We start from the raw sequence: 21,767 nt of genomic DNA on the forward strand, positions 1-21,767 counted from the left end.
GAAGTGAAAGGTTGCTACAACGCTCCACCATAACTACAAACTCCGCAGCATGTGTGTGCCATAATGACATCAATGAATGCAGGTGAATTTTATCATGTGATCTACTGTGATTGGTTTAATGTGATACTAGACACACTATATATTTGTAGGTTGTTCACTTGTTGTCCATACTTGACAAAGACTCTTGTAGTTGAAACGTCGTGTTTTTCTGTCTGGGAGGAAAGAAATAAAGAAACTTCATTGCTTTGCACCTTGATCTGCTGTTTCCACTACTTCATCAACATTTGTACTATAAAGCAATCCCTACACATGGCACCATATACCTTGGTTCCCTGAAAATAAGGCCTACCCTGAAAATAAGCCGTAGCATGATTTTTAGGTTTTTTGAGGATGCTCGAAATATAAATCCTACCCCCAAAATAAGCCCTAGTTACAGTTCATAAAAAAGTCCAGGCAGCTATATATGTAAAAGAGTAAAATCAATTGGTAATAGAATGCAGCAGCACATTAGGACCCTTCACCAAGAAAAGCAGTCACCCCCTAAACAATCGTACTCAAAAGACCCCACAAGACCCAAAACAATGAGGATTGGCAAGTGCTGGGCTCTCACACACAGATCGGGTAGCCCCACTGGCATCACTCCATTCCTGAGCTCATTATATTAGAGCGTTGTGACTGCTTCCGGTCACCGGGGGGAACCAACTGCGACACTTGGCTGCAGTGGGACTTGGAAGAGAGCAGCTGGAACACCAAGGGATCTGACAGCATACAACATGCCTATGACAGGAGTGACACCAGCAGGAGTACCCTATGTGTAAGTGAGAGCCTGCCACTTGCTATTGAGTGGGATTCTTTTGGGGGCTTTTCTTGGTGAAGGGTCTTGGTGTAGATTGTTGTACATGGAAAAAGGAAAAAGAGTTACAGTAAATTCATGGTGGAATTCGGATTTTGGAGGGATATGATGATGCTCCAGAATGTGATCACATGACTATATTTTAATTAATGTTGTTTTTTTCTTTTTGTTCAAGAATGAATGCAGATTGTTGTTTATGGAAAAAATAAGACATCCCCTGAAAATAAACACTAAAGCCTTATTTTCGGGGAAATAGGGTAGTGTCTACACTGTTCCACCTTGCCTTTCCAGTATAACAGTACCCATTTAATAGTGGTAAGTGCACAGCAATACCTATGTAGCAGTGCCAATGCTTACAAATTAATGAAAACCACATTATTCACACAATTGTCACAAATGCGAACCGCATTCCTTTCACATCATGCAAATATTGAGACATATTCATTCAAATGCTATAAATCTAATACCCTGTTTCCCTGAAAATAAGACATAGCATGATTTTCCAGAATTTTTTGAAGATGCAAAATGATTTTTTAGGCTTTTTGAGGATGCTTGAAATATAAGCCCTACTCCAAAATTAAGCCCTGCTAACAGTTAATTTAAAAAGTCAATTTAAATAGTGTCCAGGCAGCTATACATGTAAAAAAAGTTAAACCTTTTTGAACAAAAGTTAATATAAGACACTGTCTTATTTTCGGGGAAACTCGGTAGCAACATTGTGTTGATTAGTAAGTCTTATTCAGCTGTCAATAAAATACAGAGACATATCTTAAGGCCTCATGTCCACGGGGAAAATCAGGGCCGCTACGGATTCTCCATGTAGAATCTGCAGCGGGTCCCTCCTGCCCAGCGGACATGAGCGCTGAAAATAACAATAAATCAGAATAAACTCACCTCCCATCCGCTCCGTTTCTTCTCTTCGCGGCGGCGTCATCTTCTCTCGTCGCGGCCGGATCTTCATTCTTCGGCTCGGCGGATGTGCATGATGACGTCGGTGACGTGCCCCGCGCATGCGCCGGGCCGAAGCAAAATGATCCGGCCGCGACTGAGAGAAGATGGCGCGGCGCCGAAGAGAAGAACCGGAGCGTGTGAGTAAACTCTGATTTTTGTGTCCCGCGGATCCGGACGGCTTCCATAGGCGTCAATAGAAGCCTGCGGGAGCCGTCCCCGCGGGAGACCCGCATGAAAATGGAGCATGGTCCAGATTTTTTCATGCTCCATTTTTTTTTAAATCACTTTTATTGACGATCCGCGGGTATTTATCTACCCGCGGGTGGTCAATGCATCCCTATGGGGTGCGGATCCGCGCGCGGGAGAAGAGTTAAAATCCGCTGCGGATTTTAATTCTTATTTTCCCCGTGGACATGAGCCCTTAGAGAATGCTGCAAAAAAGTAGTCCAAACACCACATTATACCCCACATTGTATCATCATGAGCATAAAATACTAGGTCAAGCTCTGAAGCCTAGACCCTCGTAAGGTTTGCAACAACACCAGTATATGTGCTGTATAAATCACTACTAAGGACAAGTATGAAAAGGGGACGAGTATAAACCCAATGGCATGCAAAGATACAGTAGATCCTATACAAAAGAAAGTGCCTATAATAATGGCTGTATTTACAGCTTATGTTTCTGAGTAATTGTAATGATATTGGTCAATGTTTGTCTACTATTACATGCAGTGTCCCTCCGCTGATTGCGGCCAGCACCTAGACTCATCATGATTATTGAACTGACGAGTCTAGGTGCTGGCCACAATGACAGGAGCTCTATCCGCATTTTACAGTCAAGACACGCTGTGTGTAATAGCCCCCTTAGTAGAGGAGAAAATCAACAATCAAACTATTGTTTTTCACTGATTATTAGTTGTTATCTGCCAATGTTATCAGTGGCATGATTGATAAATATAAATTCCATTCATAGTGACATTGACATTAGGAATTGCTGTCAATTAGGCCCGTTTACATGCAACGATTATCATTCAAAAATCGTCCAAACGACGGCTTTTGAGTGCTAGCCGTTGCATGTAAATGAGCGCCCATCGTGCACTCTTCGTTCATCTCTGACTTCAAGTCAGCATAAAAACCTTCGTCCTGATAACAGGGACAGCATGCTGTGTTCTCCGCCGGCAGTGCTGATAGCATTGCATGCAGCTGGCAGCCCGCAGCCGAGCAAAGCAGATGTATTTAGAGAACAGACCACCTGCTGTTCTCTTAATACATGCAAATGAAACAAGTTAGCTACTAATGGAGTAATTAGTCCATTACTAGCTAATGCAAAATGATCGCTCAAAACTGTCCGTTTCTGACTAATTTTGCGTGATCATCTTTGAGCGTAAATGGGACTTTAGGTCCCGTTGTTGAGTGGTGTAGATTGTGCTCCCCAAGGGTCATGTACTCTCCTCTAACCACCTACCTCTCTGCAAACTCTCTTCTTGACCCCTTACAATCTGGTTTTCATTATTTGCATTCTACAGAAACCACAGCTACTCCATACCGATCCTTCTGGAACTCTCTACAGCTTTTAACACCGTAGACCACCCACTCTTCCTCATTATGTTCCTTTCCATGGGCCTGAAGGACTCTGCTCTCTTCTGGTTCTCCTACCTGTCTGACTATTCGTTCAGTTCTATCATTTGTCTGCTTTACCTCTCCTCTTCCTCTTGCTGTGGGGGTTCCCCAGGGTTTGGTCCTAAGCCCCCTCTTGTTTTCCCTCTACACAGCCCCTACTAGACAAACTATGAGCAGATTTGGGTTTGAGTACCATCTCTAAACTGATGACACCCAATTATACACTTTGTTCACACCCACGCTACTACTAAATACCAGCGATTGTCTACTGTCTCTAGCACCATGTCCTTTTCTACCAAAGTTTTTTTTTTGTGTGTCTTGTGTTTTTCTGTTTCAAACATATGAGTTTCTGTGCGAGCGAGCAGTCCGACTAAACTCTTTATTTCAGCAGATAGTTTACATGGTGGATTTAATATTCCGGCTGACCAATAATGTTGCCCACAACTTAATATGTTCTAAATACATGCATGTTCACACTACCGTTACACTTTTTCATTTTCCTGTTCCACAATGGGAGACTAGAGATACCTGGCCGACCTCGTTGATTATTATGGCGTCTGTCCGGCCCTCAAGCATTTTCAGAGATAAAATAGCGCAGCATACAGCGCTATCTTGTTTGCTATTCAGACTATTCCATTTAGACTATTCCATCTAGACTGCCATTTAGACTGTTCCATCTAAATGAACAGATCATCCTTCTTTGACAGAATAGGGCCTAGCACCATAACGGTTCCAGCAGCAGCTGCAAAGGCTTAGAGGGAACGCTGATGACAGACCGTCATCGTCTGGCAAGAGGTCAGCTATGCATGATATTTTTGTCTGACTGTCGCTAATATTTCACTCTATATGGTGCAGTCAGCCATTCCACAAATGATTGGTACATGAAAGAAAGTTCCCAGAGTGGAAGATCAGTACGGCTGGTTTAAATGACTGACAACAGGGACAATGTGCACAGCATAATGCTATGGGTGCTACCAAACTATAGAAAAACAGACAAGGGTGCACATCCACATATTATACATGGATCTATTGCTTCTCAGCATTATTTTAAACAAGAACATGAGGGTCTTGGTTACATTTTGATCAAGTTGCGTAAGCCCACTAGCCATGTTAGAGCAACATCTTTTAGTGGTTCCCTACCCTACTGGGCACAGTACCACATGGCGACTAGTGTTGCTGATCTTAATCGGCTGCATAGGACTGCGTTTGTTAACGCAATGCTATGCAGGCTTCCAGCGGCGGAAATCCTGTGGGAAATCCCGCCGCGGAATTTCCGCCCGTCTGCAGGCGGCCTTAGCCTGAACTAATTTTTTGCAAAGTTTGCTGGAAAATCAAATTCTCCATAATGGCTGCTGCAGAGGTCAGCATGCAGCCAATCATTAGCCAGGGTGCCTTGCTAATGTCACCAAAGTGACAACCATCTTGCATATGGACAGCAGTTTATTTGGACGCCTGCATCACATGACCTAGCCATATATAATATAGACGCAGTGTAACCAGTGGCCATTTTACAGTTGAGCGCAGGACAGAGAAGCCGCATCACTTTTTATGTCTATATGACATAAAACACAGTTGCTCAACAACAACACTGTTGTCAGTCGCCATGGCTCTGGGTTGTGGGTACTTTAATGTAAAGCACAGTGGGGGAAAAGTAGGCAGGACTGTGATATAGGCCCCCTGCATACGGGCAGAAATTAAGCGGCGGGATTTCCCGCAGAATTTCTACCCGCGCCTGCTGCCATAGGATTGCATTAGATAATGCAATCCTATGCACACAGCCACGATTTGTCCGCGTGAAAACACGCACAGGAAAAAAATCGCGGCATGTCCTATTTCTGAGGTCTGCACAGAAACTTCAGTAGTGACGGGCCGGCTCCGCTCAGCGCATGCACTGGCTGGGCGGCAGCCGGCACACAGCGCAGAGCGGAGATGCTGTGAGCGGGTGAGCCGTAGGTCTCTGCAGGGGCATGGATCTGCATCCCGCTGCGAGAATTCCATCTCCCTTACTTGCATATTACCCAGAGGAGCGTGCGTGGCCATTTGAGTCTCCTCACTTAGTTTATAGTATATAGTTGCTCTCCCTAAGGAGAAAAGAGTGTTTCTGACCCCCGCTGCGAGAATTCTTACAGCGGGATCCGATCTGGGCATCTGCAGGCAGCCATAGACAGATACCTTGGGAATGAGGGGGTGGAGGGGTCGGGACACATAGGGAGCATAACAATTTTGAAGGACACAGGGGGGCAACACCAATTTTAAGGGTCACATGAGGGAGAGCAGTAATTTGGAAAGGCAGTATAATTTTGAGCCACGAAAGAGGCATTGACACAGAGAGTGTAGTATAACTTTGTGGGGGCATGGAGGGTGATACCAAGATATGGGGTACTGGGGGGTAGTTGCAGGATGGAAAGAGTGTGCATGTGTGCATAAATAAGTTGGGGTTGGAATTAGGCTTCATGTCCACGGGAAGGTCGGATTCCATATGGTGGAAGTCCATAGCAGAATCCCTCTCTGTCCACTGCAAGAGGACATTACTTACCTGTCCGGATCCCCTGCGTGGCTGTGGGGGTCTTCCATCTTCTGCCCTGTGGATGTGGGAAGACATCTGCAGTGGAGTTTTTTTTTTTTTTTTTAAATCTCCTGCTGTCCCGCGGGATCCGTGGCACCTCTACAGTGTCAACTGGGGGTGTGCTGCGGATCGAACAGCTTCCATTGACTTCAGTGAAAGCAGTTCCTACGGGATCCGGAACAAAATAGAGCGTGCTGTGATTTGTTTTCTGGACGCAAAACAAATCTGCATGCTTTAATTAAGCTGCGGACACCCATGTCTCCCCATGAGCAGCTTGAACTGCGGATTCCGCAATTCAAACCTGCCCGTGGACACGAGGCCTAAGTATTCATCGTGGTCTGGACCAGATAGAGGTTAAAAACGAAAATGGACACCACCAGTCAGGGATGATGTCACCTGTGATCCCTGGAGGTACCTGAACTGTAATCCCTATCACAGTGTAGAATTAGTAGCTATTATTTAGTCACTGCCTTATTTAGAGGGAGCTAGAGCTGATCTGCTGTACCTAAGTCCGAAATGTGAAAAATATACTGTGTCCAATATATGTATTTTTTGATGGGATGCCTCTTGACTATTCGCCTCAGTCAACAGATGAGCCATGTCCTCATGTCAGTGACGGGCTGTGTAGCTTGGCAGCCGTGGCCCCAGTGACTCCAAAGATGTATTTATTTTGTTTATACTCACCCTTACTCCTATGTATGGACTCTCTCTAGATTTGACTCCGAAATCTGTGAATGTGTCAAGTGGGCAGTCCCCACTGCTCACTGTTAATAGGTGATGTGACAGTAGTAAGATGACCTGTGTTACACTTATTATTGAGTTCAGTTATTCAGTATACTTGTTATACAGTTTAGCCCAAAGTGCATGAAAGTGGCGTATACTTGAGCGTTTCCTGAAGACTATATTTAGTCATTGTATCAGCCTTTCTTAAGCCCCATTTACACGGGACGATTATCGTTCAAAATTCGCTTTTGAGCGATAATCAGTGTATGTAAATGCTACCATTGTTCGCTGAGTGCTGCCTGTGATTGGCTGAGCGCTCAGCCAATCAGATACAGCCCTTTCAGCAGGCGGGAATTTTAAATCTCTGCCTGCTGAAAGAAATTGAGAGCAATTCAGGCAGAAGACACAGCTGGACGAGCCTGAGCGCCGGAAGCTGCGGATAGGTGAGTATATATGTTTTTATTTTTAACACATTTTAGGGATGATTTTAAAGCCCTTCCCCAAAAATCACTGCAGGGCTTGCCGGCAGCCCATTGCTTTCAATTGGGCTGCAGAAGTGCCGCTCCCATTGAAAGAAATGGGAGAACATCGCGATCCTCTGTCACAGCTGTGACAGCTGCTGTTCTCATCTAATTAAGGCCGCCTGCAGACGAGCGGGTCGGATCCGGCAGCGAGAATTCTCGCCGCGGGACCCGACCCGAGAGCCTGCAGGGACGAGCGCGTACTCACCTGCGCCTGGCGGCCCCGGCTCTTTCATGTGCCGGCTGCCGCGCAGCCGGCGCATGCGCAGACCGGAGCCGGCGGCCGGGTGAGTGCGAGCCCTGCACAAAAATAGGACATGCTGCGGTTTGTTTGCCGCGTGAGATTTCGCACGGCCAAACCGCGGCCTTCTGCTTAGGAGTGCGTATTGTAATCCACTCCTATGCAGACTTTTTAGTGGCGGAAATACCGCCGCGGGATTTCCGCCCGTTTGCAGGCGGCCTAAGGCTGTCTGCTAACTGCAGAGCCGGATTCAACATGCAGAATCCCACAGCGCAATCCAGCAGCAGCGGCATCCGCATGTACTTGTCACTTTTTTCGTCCGAATGTGAGCCCGACCGGCAACTCTGCATACCTGCTTATTCTGTACTGCGGATGACCACGGACGCTCGCCATCGGTCATGCGCAGAACAGATTTGTTTAATATTTGTTTTTCCCGTGCCGTTTATAGGTGATGACGTGGGTACCCACAGTCTATACGCAATGTTAATTGAGGATGGGCTGCGGGTCGGACAGACTTCAATGAAGGCCGTCCGCACGGAGACTGCGGCACAATAAAGCATGCTGCGATTTTTCCTCCGCTCGTGGAATACGCAATTAGTTTCCACGAATGTGAAGGAAAAAGCGATTTTACATACCTTTCAATGCGTGCGATTTGATGCGGCACCTCCGTGCGGGCACCAACCGCGGATTTCGCAGTATAAATCCGGTCGTGAGAAGCTGGACTAAATGAGGCCATTCTCATACATGCGTCCAGAAAATGCCGCTGGTAATCGCTGCATCTTTACCGCATGTCACAGCGTTTCACAGCACTTTTTAAAGCACCCAATCATTGTGATGGGTGATGAGGTGCGCTGTAACACGCAAATATAGGACAGCGCTCAAGCGGATGTCTGCGAAGCCCCACTGAAGTCAATGGCAGCGTTGTACCACGGTTAGACAGCGCTCATAAATCGCGACGTTGTTCGAGCGCATGTCTGTGAGGCCCCATTAAAATGAACGAAAGCGTTGTACCGTGATTATTGTGGCGCTCCGGATGCTGCGCTAATTGCAGTAAAAAGGGGCGTGTCTGAGAATGGCCTTACTGTGATGAAGTGCGTTAACTGGCGCTAAAAAAGAGCAGACAGCGCTCAAAAATTGCCATGTTGGAAACGCCTCATTCGAGCGCAGGTCTGCGAAGCCGCATTGAAATAAATGGTGGCGTTGTACCGCAGTTAGCTAATAATCAGGCTGTAAGTGCAGCAGCAGGAAAGAGACTGGTACCAAGAATGTACTGTGCGGCATGAGGGTCAGGGCCTCCCTGGGGGTCCCTGATCCACCGGGAACATCTCCCACCAACCCCGCAGTTGGGGGCTCCCTTCTCACTGCGGCGATCTACAAGTCCATCAGTGCCGTCTCTACTGCTGAGCCAGCAACGGACAGAAGTCATCACATGTCTTACTACAGCTGAAGCCTGAACACTGAATGAAGCAGATTAGAATGTAGCCTAGTATGATATAGTTATACCTCAGCGGCTCGTTGGTCTAGGGGTATGATTCTCGCTTTGGGTGCGAGAGGTCCCGGGTTCAAATCCCGGACGAGCCCCTTTTTACCTAATATCTCTTTTCATGTTGTTAGTTAAAATTTTCAAGTTAGTTAAATCTACAAATGAATAATAAGTATTATTAATGATATTTTACCTTATTAATGACACTAGAACTACAGTTTTTTCATATATCGCTCTCTGCACTCACATCAGGCAATTCTGAGCTGATTCATTTCTTACTCTTATTTCTATACGGTCGCAGTTCAATTTTTCTGGTATAGTCCTTCTCAGCATGAAAACGGTATAAGGCTGCCTGTCCACAGGCGTTGCGGTATCTGACAGATAGGCTGACTGCGGAGAATCGCGGTAAATTCGCATCACCCTGCGAATTGCTGCCCGCAAGCGGAGAATCGCAATGATTCTCCGCTCGTGGACAGGGGGGAAGCACTCTCCATAGCAACGCTATGGAGAGCTTTCACTGCGTTCCCCGCGGCCGGATTATCGCTGCGGGGAACGCAATTCAAACCCACCCGTGGACAGGCAGCCAAAGAGTAAGTGGTTAATCTGTTTTCATTCATTCTGGGGGTGAATGCACCTGGGTGGATTTGTATTGCGGAATCTGGAGCAGGCGACTGCCTCAGGATTCCGCAATGCGAATACTGCCTAAAAGTTTTTTCCTCCGCACAAGTGGAAATCAATTTGCGATTTTCTGCTTGCGGAGGAAAAATCGCGGCATGCTATATCTCGGTGCGGATTCCGCACGGATGGCTTCCATTGAAGTCAGTGGAAGCTGTCAGACCCACAGCCCTTCCGCAATGACATTGTGGAAAGGTCACGGATTCCGCGTCATCGCCTGCGAAAATCAGGAGTTTAAAAAACAAATCCTGTATTGTGCATGTTCGACGGCTCGCTGTTCGGACCATCTGCAGTACTGAAAGAATGACAGGTACACAGAGATTCTGGCCGGGTTTCCACATGCGGAATCTGACCCGGTCGTGTGGAGCTGTTTCCCATCACTTTCCAATCACGGCTTAAACAGATGAGCGCATGCGCAAATACACTCACCATTACGGAGCGTATTTGCGCATGAACAAGCCAAATTTCTTTTTCTACTGTTTAAATTGTGCACTATTGCGCGTGGTAAAAAAAAAAGGATAGGTTCTACCCTATCTTTTCTCACACGTAGTATTGGCGCATGTCAAAATGAAACCATAGAAATCAACGGTTTCATGTTGTCCAATTTTGCGGGTGTGATTTTCACGCCCGCAACACGGAATGAAAGCCCTCAGGCTGTATTTACATGGGCTCACTTTTTGCATATACCTTTGTGCCTCCTGCAGCTCACAGCCAAGCGGCCAGAAGCAGAGAAAGCAGTGAAGGGGATGCAGCACTAAATTATATCCTTTATACTCAGGATTGAGGGGCCGAAATGTTGAAACCCTTCTAGTGATATGCTATCACTTTATAAGACGCCAGTATCGTACTTTGGCATTCTATGAATCTTTTCAACTAGTAAATCGAACTACGTACAGTAGCAATTGGGCTTTATGGCCCAATAGGTATATATATATATACGTTCAGAGGCGTAACTTGAAGATTTGGGACCCGAATACAAAACCTGTAACAGGGCCCCCAACTATAATGCTTTCTCCATAGTACTGGGCTCCCTATATGGAGAAGAGAGGCCTTATGGGCCCCCTAAAACTCCTGGGCCCGAGAGCAACCGCATCCTCTATAGTTACACCCCTGTATGCATATGTTCAATGATCTCAACAAAATCACTGAAGCAGGACGAACACCAGATGATAAGTTCAAACTAGTCACTGTAGGGTTCGAGAAGAAGATCACCGAGGGAACCACTAAATAATATAATATAAAATATAACCTTTATTTACGAAAATTAAAATATTTTATGCAAAGGGCGTGATTGCTGCTCAGTTATACACAGCCGGTCAGGCTGTTCACATCTCTATCCGTTCGAGATTAGCTATAATTACTGCACAGTCTTTCATCCATGACTGTTGCAGTATTAGGCTGACTTATAGATGCAATCATTCCATCTAGATTGCAACTAAGATTACCATCCTTACTATTAGCTAAGTGTGCTGCACGGTCTTATATCTATGACTGCGCAGCACTTAGCAATTTTTTGATGCAATCTCCTTAGTTTGGCTTGCATCAATCTATACCATCCTGATGATACAGCTCTATGATTGAGCTGTTGAAACGCGTAGATGGTTCTATGTTGACTCTATTGGAGATGATGGTTCTATGTTGACTCTATTGGAGATGGTCTCATTTGATTCAGTAATCAGGAGTGAGTCTTTCTAGAGACCTCTTACTGTTCGTTCATCTCTGTGCTATCAAGTGAATTAATAGACTAAGCATCAGGCATGCATGCGCATTAAATCAGTCTTGCCCTAGATGCTAGTTCTATTTGAGCTATCCAAACGGATTTTAGTAAAAGATCGGTTGTTAGGCGATTGTTGGACTATTTACTAGTCCGGCCTTTCATACCAGATCATTGAGTACTTTATAACCTATGAACAGCTACACGGCTTTATTTTTCGCCGTCACTGTTAGAAGTACTTAATGCTTATTCAATATAATTTAAATAGGAATAAGCACGCTCTGGCAGCTTGGTGTATTGCTGTTAGTAGTACATCTTATCTAACAGGTATACACCATATTTACTGATACTTAGGACAGTGGTTACATATCCTTCTACCATGCAACGAGTTTGATGCATACCATTCAATGGTGGAACTTCTGCATGTCATAACCATTATATGAGCATGCATAGTTCCGTCACTGTTCTATCATCAGGGGTGTAGCTCCTGTCTCTATTTTACTACCACCTAGGGTCGTGGGTTGACAGTGACAAGAGTTCAAATATCCCCAAAGTAACAACTCTGTGGTAGCTTACCCCTATAGTTTGTGGATTATTTGAGCATTTAGCATCAAATTATCTTGTGATCATAGTATCAATATCACAGATATACCAGATCAACCTCAAACTATTGGATGAGATATAACAAACTACTGGATGTATAGTGGACGTTGTTACACGGTTGACACACGGTTAGACGGCATCTACTGTGTGGGGTATCTTCGCCGTGCTAAACACTACATCACATGGTAACCACAGTATCACATAAGTCCTGGGTATCAAACGTACGGTACGGTGCCATTTGGTCGTGACAGGCACGATATATATCTTAGATTTATCACGCCCTTTGCATAAAATATTTTAATTTTCGTAAATAAAGGTTATATTTTATATTATATTATTTAGTGGTTCCCTCGGTGATCTACTTTTGGTTCCTTAGGGAACTTTTCTGTCTCGGTGACAGGGTTCGAGAAGAAAACTAAAATATAACTTTTAATAAATAATATATTAAAAAGGAACTTGAATCTCAAGTTTCCGAAGGACACACAAAAAACATAAACTAATTGCTTCTTCAGTAGGTAATCCCCACAGAGCGAGTATAATGAGGGATACCGTTTACCTGAAGAGCAAAAAGAGGCTCATATTAAGTAAAAGACCTTCTTGCGGCTTGGACGATTGTCAGAGGCTACCCTGTGATGGATATAGTGTAGCCACAGTCGTTTACTGAAAGGGTCAACCCCACTAATAGATTCAAAGATAGTCTGAGGTTTCCTTGGTCTTTCCGTTTGGTCTCTGAAAATATGTGCTAGTGAGGTGAAACCTTTTACTTCCCAGGCACACTTGTGATCAAAATTTCCAATAGTAGACCAAGTTCCTTTTTAATATAATATTTATTAAAAGTTATATTTTAGTTCTTTTCTCGAACCCTACAGTGACTAGTATGTTCAATGATCTGGTTCAGGACTGATTCAATCTGTATCCTAGTTTTGGGGTTCTATAGTGGACCGAGATAGTTTGATCTACTACGTTTGTTGTTCTGATCCTCTCTCTTATTGTCCCTGAGAGGGTTCAGTGGTTCAACTGAAATGACCCCACTATAGGGACCCCTAATTTGTTGTGTGTTAATTTAAAGCCCTGGTTTTTATATAGTAGATTAATAAAAGTTACATTTGAGGGTTCTGTTTCTGTAAACGACTTTGTCTACAAGCACTAGACCCCTCTGCCCCAGCGATTATGCTGGTATGACCTGGGTACCTCCTGTATATAATTATATATGTACAGCTGGTATAAGTTATATATCCTGTATATAGTGATATGGACCATACTAGTATAACCTGGGTATCTCCTATATATAATTATATATGTACAGCTAGCATAAGTTATACATCTACCTGATATACATAAAAAGCTGCATGCAGTTAAAAAAAATGCATGTATTGTTTAAATAAGTGTATGCACTTTCTTAAAAACGCATGTGGTTTTTGAATACTGTATTTTTTCATGCGTTTTTTAATTGTGGTTCAAAAATGCAATAAAAAACATGGACACAGCCTAAGGGGCCACAAACAAATTTTCCTATAGTCCAGGAAATGAGCCATGTTTGGAAAGCTGTATGCAGCGCAATTTAGGAATAGGTAAAGGTAGAGATGGGGGGGTCTAGAAATGAACCTTTGCACCTGGGCCCCTGAGCATTTAGCTATGCCCCTGGTGGATATGCTTTATTTTCTGGCCTCTGCTGTGTGGCCCTTGTCTTAAGGGGTGCACGTAGCTTTTATGCCGCCTGAAGTGATCAGTGAAATAGCACCTACATCATGGGTCACATCATAGAAAAGAAAAAAAGTAAATATGCTTTTATGGTATGTTCACACGGGGTGTACATGCTGTGCATTTTCCACTACAGGTTTTGAATGCAGAAAATATGCAGTGTATTACCGAAGCAGCAGACCCGATGGTCTTCTGGCCTCCTGGCTTCCAGTTATGCTCTGTTGCATAGACACATGACCAATGCAGCCATTCATGGGCTGCAGCAATCAGTTGAGCTGGCATGTTGAAAAGCTAGCAGATGGACGAGGGAGCAGGCAAGTAGGCAGAAGATGCAGAAGGTATGTATTTTATTTGGTCCTGGCCTGAATTGGCTGCCGCTCCAGTCTTCAGAGATCTGCCACTGTGTGTGGAAAGGACCTGTGCATTCATGGACATGTAACCATGATGTAGCTGCATGTCCTTCCCATCCCACTTTAATAGGTTGTGCCAGCTGCTGGGGAGAGCAGGAGGGTGGCCCACTGCGGACACCGTACCATCTGGCATTTTTCAGGAATTGTTAGATGAGCAGTCCAGCTCCGCTCATACCTTAAACAACTACCTGTACCATCTACTGCGTTCAGGAAAAAATCTGTGCTGCGCATGTCTGACGACTCGCCGTCCAAACTATCCACAGTACAGAAAAGAAGAAGAATGAGAGGTACGTGTTGATGCCAGGCGGGCACTGGGTCAGATTCCGCTGCGGGCTCCCGCATGCGTAATCTGACCCGCTCGTGTGCATGCAGCCTTAAGGCCCATTTATTCGCAAAGATAATCATTCAAAAGATAGCTTTTGAATGATTGTTTTGCATAAACTGCTAATGGACACTAATATCCAATAGAAGCTTATCACCTTCATTTGCATGTAAATGAGCCTTCAGAGCTGTATGCAGAGAACAGCAAATGGTCTGTTTTCTGCATTCAGCTCCTTTGTTCTGCCGCGGGGCTGCAAGCTGAATACAATGTAAGCAGCAGCTCCTGGCTGAAGGATGGATTTTATGCTCACCTAAAAATCATTGTTCAGCCGAAAAGTGAAAAATGGGAGCATTTACACACAACGATTATCGCTCATGCGATGGCTTTTGAGTGAATTTTGAGTGATAATCATTGCGTGTAAATGGGCCTTTAGTTAGATGTTTTTTGTACCATGGACATCCACCATTGAAATAAGCAGCATGCATATGGAAAAACGCAGAGGATGAGCACTATTGATTAACAATTATGTTAAGCCATGTGCAGATCCGTGATAGTGCAAACTGCAGCCCCTCAGCAAACGTCCAAAGTTCAGTCTCAGATTTCGGCCACAGACAATACATGCTGTATTTTATTCTACCGTGTGCACAAAGAGACATAATACAACTAATAACCGCATTTCACCTTTTGATGTGTGAAGAGCTTCTAGTTCTGAAGAGTTTCTGGGAAACACATATGACTATTCTGCTATCACCTATGTCTCAGTGATAAACCACAAACCAGACCAAAGTGTAATTTCTAAGAAGGCAGGTTGTTCCGTCCATATATGGTCAATAGTAGACCATCATATTCACTATATATATATATGTACATAAGCTGAACCATTCCTCTCCGCGTTCTTAAAGTGATAATGGCTCTACTAATATTGCTACATTTGGCCGTCTTGATACTTTTTGGATGTGCAGGTTAGTACTTATTGTTTCTATGTAATCAATCTTATTCTTCACAAGCTTAATACATGATGCATTAGTAGATAAGGAGGGGTGTTTGATTTTTTGCATTGTTCTTTTAAGGGTATTCATTGTATCTTAGCAGTGATTTATATGCATCCCCATATTATGTACTTGAGTTCTAAGGGAACTAGAGGGTTACATATCCAGAAAAACCTTTGTGTCCGATTAGTATCTCACAGCTGCAGAGAGAACCTTTATTCTGTAAGAAGTTTTCACTGGGAAGTTCCCTCAAAACATAACTTTTATTTCACAAACATATAAAATAATGGGCTAATAATGCCAAGTGAAGAGCACTGAAAAAAGCTGTTTCTCAGCAAATAATAGGTCGGTCCTGACCATGTATGGTTTGGTATCTTTAGGGCTTATTCACACAAGCGCATATTGGCCGGCATTTTCACGGCCAGATGATATACGCTACCATCTGATACACGGGCTCGGCGTATATGCTATCAGGAGTGGCTCACCACATGAAACACAGTGGACATAGCTCCCCTATTGGAGCGCCTCTTTGGGAAATATGGCCGAAATATTAAATCACGTATTTGTAACTGTCAGACCCGTAAACCGCCATCCAGTCTGTGACAAATTGGTCATAGTGGTTGTGTCCGTGACAGGTGATTTTATACAAGCCAACTAACAGCGAAAAAATTGCTGAAATGAGTGATTTTTAAGCAGTAGTTGTCCAGCGAAAATGCAAGACCCAATAGGGTGTAGAGAGAGAAATTGCTCGTTAGAAGCTAGCTGGTTCTTTACAGTTCAGTGAAACTAAGTACGTACGGTAGTCAGTGAGATCTGGCTCAGTGTAAACAGGCAGTCGCTCACCTCTGATCTGCCTGTTCATAGTGAATGGAGGTGGGTGGCTGGTAGAGATCTCCGGCGCATTCCTCCTCCTCAATTCTCTGAACGACTATTGCTCCTGTGTGAAAGCAAAGGAGAGATATGCTTCCCATAGAAAAGTACACTAAGGGTGGCTTTACACGAGCGTATACTTTGGTGCAACATATTTGCGCTATGAACAAGGTAGGTTTGCGCACTGATCGTCTATATTTTACTGTACTTTTTGCGCTGTATGCAGGGCATTTTTTTGTGCCCTGATTTAAGGCTATTTAGCCTAATGAGGTGCAGATGTGTTCTTTTTTTTCACAAAATTTCTCGCAGGAAGACAGGACACTGCGATTTTTTTTCCTGCATAGCATCGCAGGAAAACATTGCTAATGTGAATGAACCCATACAAAGGAATGGATTTCATATCTGTGCAAGACTACTACACTAGTACATAATACTTTGTTGTCTCATCCAGAAGCAGGGGATATTATTAATGGGCGCCCCGTGAAGCCGCACTCCAAGCCTTATATGGCATTTGTGTATTCAGGAGATAAGAATGTTAGATGTGGAGGAATCCTGATAAGAGAAGACTATGTTTTAACAGCAGCTCACTGTCCAAAAAAGTAAGTATACTGTAAAAATGTCAGATACGAATGTACAATGAACAGTAGTGTTGCTCGCCATGAGCAGCCGGGCGATACAATTAGGCTGATTTTTGATAAATTGGATCATCCTGATCCGATTTTTAACAAAAATCACCAAAGCAGAAAGGACAGGTACCTTGGTTTGAATCTGACCTTGATGGGGCATTGAGCCCGGTACCCTACCACTGTAGGACATCAGTGCTGACCACTGGCCTGCTGCTGCTACTGAAACCACCTCCACTGTTCAAAAAGGTCAAACTAAGAAACCTGATTTTTACTCCTATTGATTTTAATGGAAATCAGAATTGGGGACCCCGATTCACAATTATTTTTTTAAATCAGGGTAGTCACTCCCATCCGATTATTTAAATAATCGCTTAACAGTAATGAACAGTCTCACTGAGAAACATATACATAGCATATACAGCAATAGTCTGGTTATTCTATCCAAATCATCCTTGATTTCAAAGACAGAGATCGCGTGAACGGGCAGTTTTTCACGCGAAGAAGACCCGAGCTTCATGCACGTGAAAATCGCCCATTCACTAGAGCAGCGTGTTGCTTAAAAAAAGGTCGCTATCCCCTGTCACGGCTGTAACAGCTGCGGCAGGGGATTCCATCAGCCCCGCAGGGATGCAAAGCTGTCTAATCCAGGGGTTCCCATATGCTCCCAATGGGGCTGGCAGCAGCGCCGGCCACATTGAAAACAGTAGGAGAACATTGCGATCCCCTGCTGTGGCTGTGACAGCTGCGGCAGGGATGAAGGGAACAACTGCAGGGATGCAAGGCTGTTCCATGTGAAAACGCCTCGCATCCAGGGATTTTTAGAAGGATGGCGCGAGCAATATGGGGGTGGGAATCATGGCCCTATATCACTCTCGCCAGTGTGAACGAGCTCAGAGAGATGAAGCCTGTAGGGCTTCAGGGTTTTCCCATAGCAGGGGGCGTGGCTATATGGCTTCTCACAGGGATTATGCACAGCAAAGAGAGGGGCGGGGCTAGAGGGCGGAAGCCCTGTAACACCAATCTCCTCTCTCTACACAATAGGAGTCAATGGAAACTCCTGCACACCGTGCACCAAAGATAGGTCAGGTCTAGAGATGAACGAACGTACTCGTTAAGGGCGATTTTGCAATCGAGCATCGCTATTTTCCAGTACCTGGCTACTCGGGTGAAAAGATTCGGGGGGCGCCGGGAGTGAGCGGGGGGTTGCAGATGGGAGTGGGGGGGGGGGGGAGAGCTCCCCCCGTTCCCCACTGCTACCCCCTGCTCCACCACGCCGCCCCCCCGAATCTTTTCACCCGAGTAGCCAGGTACTCGAAAATAGTGATGCTCGATTGCGAAATCGCCCTTAACGAGTTACTTCGCTCATCTCTAGTCAGGTCCTATCTTTTCTCGCAGCACGGCCCTTAGATGCGAGCATTGTACCCACGCATGTCCTATAATTTCAAGGTGCAAGTTTTTGGGGAGTCTAAAATTCCTTCATCTGGACGCTTCTACAAAAAAACATTGGTTCCATTAGAAGCGATTTTTTTTTCACGTGCCTATTATGCGTGAAAACAACGCCCATGTGATTGAGGCCTTAGGCCTGATTCAGACGAGAGAGCATGATATAACACTTGCCAATGTGTGTTTTTCACAGCGATGCAAAAAAAATGCATCACAATACTTCTGTGAAATTGAGATCCTCACGCATGTGTTTCATGCACTCGCATGCACATCACACGCCATGCAATAGCTGCGGGGGAAAAAATTAGCTTGTCTGAATGAATCCTTACTGCTTTTTTTTTTATTGCATTGTGATTTTTTCAAAATCGCAGCTTGTCATTTTTTTCTGGTATTTTCTCATAGAAAAACCACCAAAGACAAAATACATGCATGACAATAAAATGCCACCACAAAATGTCTGTAAAGAATGCGGGCATCAAATAATGCATGCAAAATTATCAACCTTTTTTTTTTAAATGCCAGAAGAAATCCTTAGGGTGTGTACAGCACGGCGCTTTTCAAAAATTCTGCATCACACTAGAGTTTGAACGCTTTATTACGTTTGAAGCAAATTTAAGTTAGGAAAATCTACACTTGTCAACAATATTATATACAGTTTTTATCAAAATTTAGGGAGAATAAAAAATCATGAAAAAATGTAATTTACTATAACTGATCAATATTACAATGAAAAACATTGGCACATGTTAAAAATTGCCAAGATACAGTAAAAGTAAACTACGAAGTACAATCCAAAAACATTGATAATCCATTATCATCAGTATCCTTTGTTCTTGATCACCAGTCTGCATCTTTCAGGCATGGAGTGCACGGGCTCTTATGGCAGTTCAACTGAAACCACGTGATGCCAGGCATTGCTTTCAGTCAGTTCCCTACTGATAGTGGCATGCCTTTTGGATATTTCGGTGGGCACTTTTTGCCATAAGTTCTCAACTGGATTTATATTCAGTGACTTGGCTGGCCAATCCACTTGCTGAATACTCTTCTTCTGGAACCACTGACTCAAGAGCATTGACTGATGGCAGGGAGAATTATCATCCCGAGGGCTGAAATCTCCATCGGAAAACAAATCTTGGGCACTTAATCACATTTGTTTCTTTAGTACTTTGCAGCATTTTAGGCCAGTCATCATTCCTTCAACGATGTGTAGTCTGCCAACACCTTTTGTAGCCATACATGAGCGAACCATTGCTGACAAAGGGTGCTTAATTGTAGGGACTGTTGAAGATCTAGAATTTGCCCCATTTGTGAAGGTTGACTCATCACTCATGCCAAAATTGCAGATTCTAGAAAACAAAATGAATATGATGATGTACAGAAAAAAATTGTGTGGTACAAAGTTAGGCCTCATGTCCACGGGCGGGAGCCCACAGCGGAATCCCACCCTGCCTGTGGCAAGAGGACATTGCTTACACATCCTGATCCTCTGCATGGCTGTGCGGGTCTTTCATCTTCTCCACTGCACATGCACGGTGGAGTTTTTTGGTTTTTTTTAAATCTCCCGATTTCCTGCGGATATGCGGCCTATCTGCAGTGTCAGCTGCGGGTATGCCGTGGATCCGACTGCTTCCATTGACTTCAATGGAAGCCGTCCGTGCGGGACCCATAGCAAAATGGATCATGCAGCGATTTGTTTTCCGGACCAAAAGGTCCGCAAATCAAATCTGCATGCTTAAATTAAGCTGCAGGTGCCCATGATTGTCTATGGGCAGCTTGAACTCCAGATCGTTCGAGAGGGTGCCCCGCACAGATTCCGCAATTCAATTCCGCTCGTGGACATTGGGCCTTAGCAGAAGAATCTACGTGTTGGTTAATACTTTTGTGTAAAAAAGACTAAAGTATTATTGGAGTGCTCCTAGGAGCCAATAAAGGCAGCCCTCCTACAATACTTTTATCTTTTTTACACAACGCATTGATATTTCACTTGTAATGATTGTCGTGGTGTTTTGCTGTGGTTTGTACAGAACAGTCATCCTGGGCGCACATGATGTTACGCTTCAAGAAAGATCCATGCAATATAGAAATGTCTGTAATGCCATTCCCCACCCAGATTACGAGGCACCAATCATGCATGACATCATGTTACTAAAGGTATGTACATTTACATTCTAAGTATCAAGGTGACACATCCTGCTAGTTTGGGATTGTAATTAACCCTTTGCAATCCAATTTTGGATTCAGGGTTTCCTAGGGGGCTTTCTCTTTCTGCCATTATGCAATTGTGCCATCTGCTGGCTAGAGCCAGTACTGCGGTATGGGACATGCTGGAGAGGCCCCCGATAACATAGCATTAGAGCTGTACAGCCTTCAATCAGAATGTCTTCAGGCGTCAGACAGTGGATTGGAAAGGGTTAAAGAATTTCTGTGGCTTGTAATCAATAAAGACAATTTCCATGCAAAACATAAGTGTCCATATAGTAGTAAATCAGAAGCAAAAACAAAATATTGTACTTAACCCCTTCACTCTGCAGCCATTTCTTCAGGTTCACTTTTTCCATCCCCACTTTCAAAAATCATAACTTTTTAATTTTTGTGTGACATAGCTACATTAGGGATTACTTTTTCTGCAACGATTAATATATTTTAAAGGTGCCATATAATGTGTTGAAAGGTTTTAGAAATTTCGAAGTGGGGAGAAATGAAAAAAATAACACAATTGCGCCATTTTTGGCAGATTTATTTTTTACCGTATCCACAGTGCACTAAAGATGAGGATTCTGATGAACCCAAATTTGTATTTTTTGCTGTAATATTTTATTTTGCTTTTTGTAAGGCAGTGTATAGTTTTTATTGGTAGCATTTTGGGGTACACATAACTTTTTGATTGCTTTTTATTACATTTTTTCTTGGATCTGGAGTGAGGAAAAAAAAGTGCAATTCTTGTATTGCAGTGATACCATTTTTTTATTTTTTCATGTGACAAATGGGAAAAGCCATTTTTAAACTTTTAATATTTCTTTGATTTTTTTCTATTAATTAGTAATGTTTATTTAAATTTTTTAAACATTTTATCTTAGTCCCCACAGGAGATATAGTGCAGAGGGGCGGAGAGGAGGCAGAGAGGGGGGCGGGAGCTCAGTTCCTGCTCCTGGCTCTTCCATCCCCCCCCCCTTTTCCCCGCAGATGAGGACGACATATATCGGCCTGGCGTGAAAACCGAGCCGATATACGTTCGTGGGAATGCAGCCTAAAACAGAATATTTAGTGGGAAAATCCGCAGCACTTAATAGAAGACTTGCAATCAATATTCACCGACTGATTATATGGATTTGTCTCTAGAGATCTGTGTAACTTTTTAAATATGCTTTTATCATGTGTGTTTTTTAGGTGGATTTTAGAAACGTCTTTATGATAACATGTTAGCGCTTATTGATTTGTTTTGCTTTTATGATTGAT

General features: G+C 43.9%; 1 protein-coding gene and 1 non-coding gene across 5 annotated transcripts in view; both read left to right on the forward strand.

Moving 5' to 3' along the window:
* The window catches only part of LOC136628084 (granzyme-like protein 1), a 25,170-nt gene continuing 3,403 nt past the window's right edge, over positions 1–21,767 (forward strand). Inside the window, exons 1-3 of one of the 4 annotated variants that reach the window (XM_066603711.1) lie at positions 1–82; positions 16,694–16,841; positions 20,336–20,462. In XM_066603711.1, coding sequence (XP_066459808.1) covers positions 64–82; positions 16,694–16,841; positions 20,336–20,462 — 294 coding nt within the window. In that variant the 5' untranslated portion in view covers positions 1–63. Of the gene's footprint in view, positions 83–1,091; positions 1,169–15,280; positions 15,346–16,693; positions 16,842–20,335; positions 20,463–21,767 lie in introns of those variants that run through there. The other 3 variants (XM_066603712.1, XM_066603713.1, XM_066603710.1) reach the window with 3 other exon arrangements.
* Positions 8,985–9,056, forward strand: TRNAP-UGG (transfer RNA proline (anticodon UGG)). The gene has a single exon. It is a non-coding gene; the product is annotated as a tRNA-Pro (tRNA).

Source organism: Eleutherodactylus coqui, chromosome 5 (genome assembly GCF_035609145.1).
Source record: "Eleutherodactylus coqui strain aEleCoq1 chromosome 5, aEleCoq1.hap1, whole genome shotgun sequence".
NCBI classification, from domain to species: domain Eukaryota; kingdom Metazoa; phylum Chordata; class Amphibia; order Anura; family Eleutherodactylidae; genus Eleutherodactylus; species Eleutherodactylus coqui.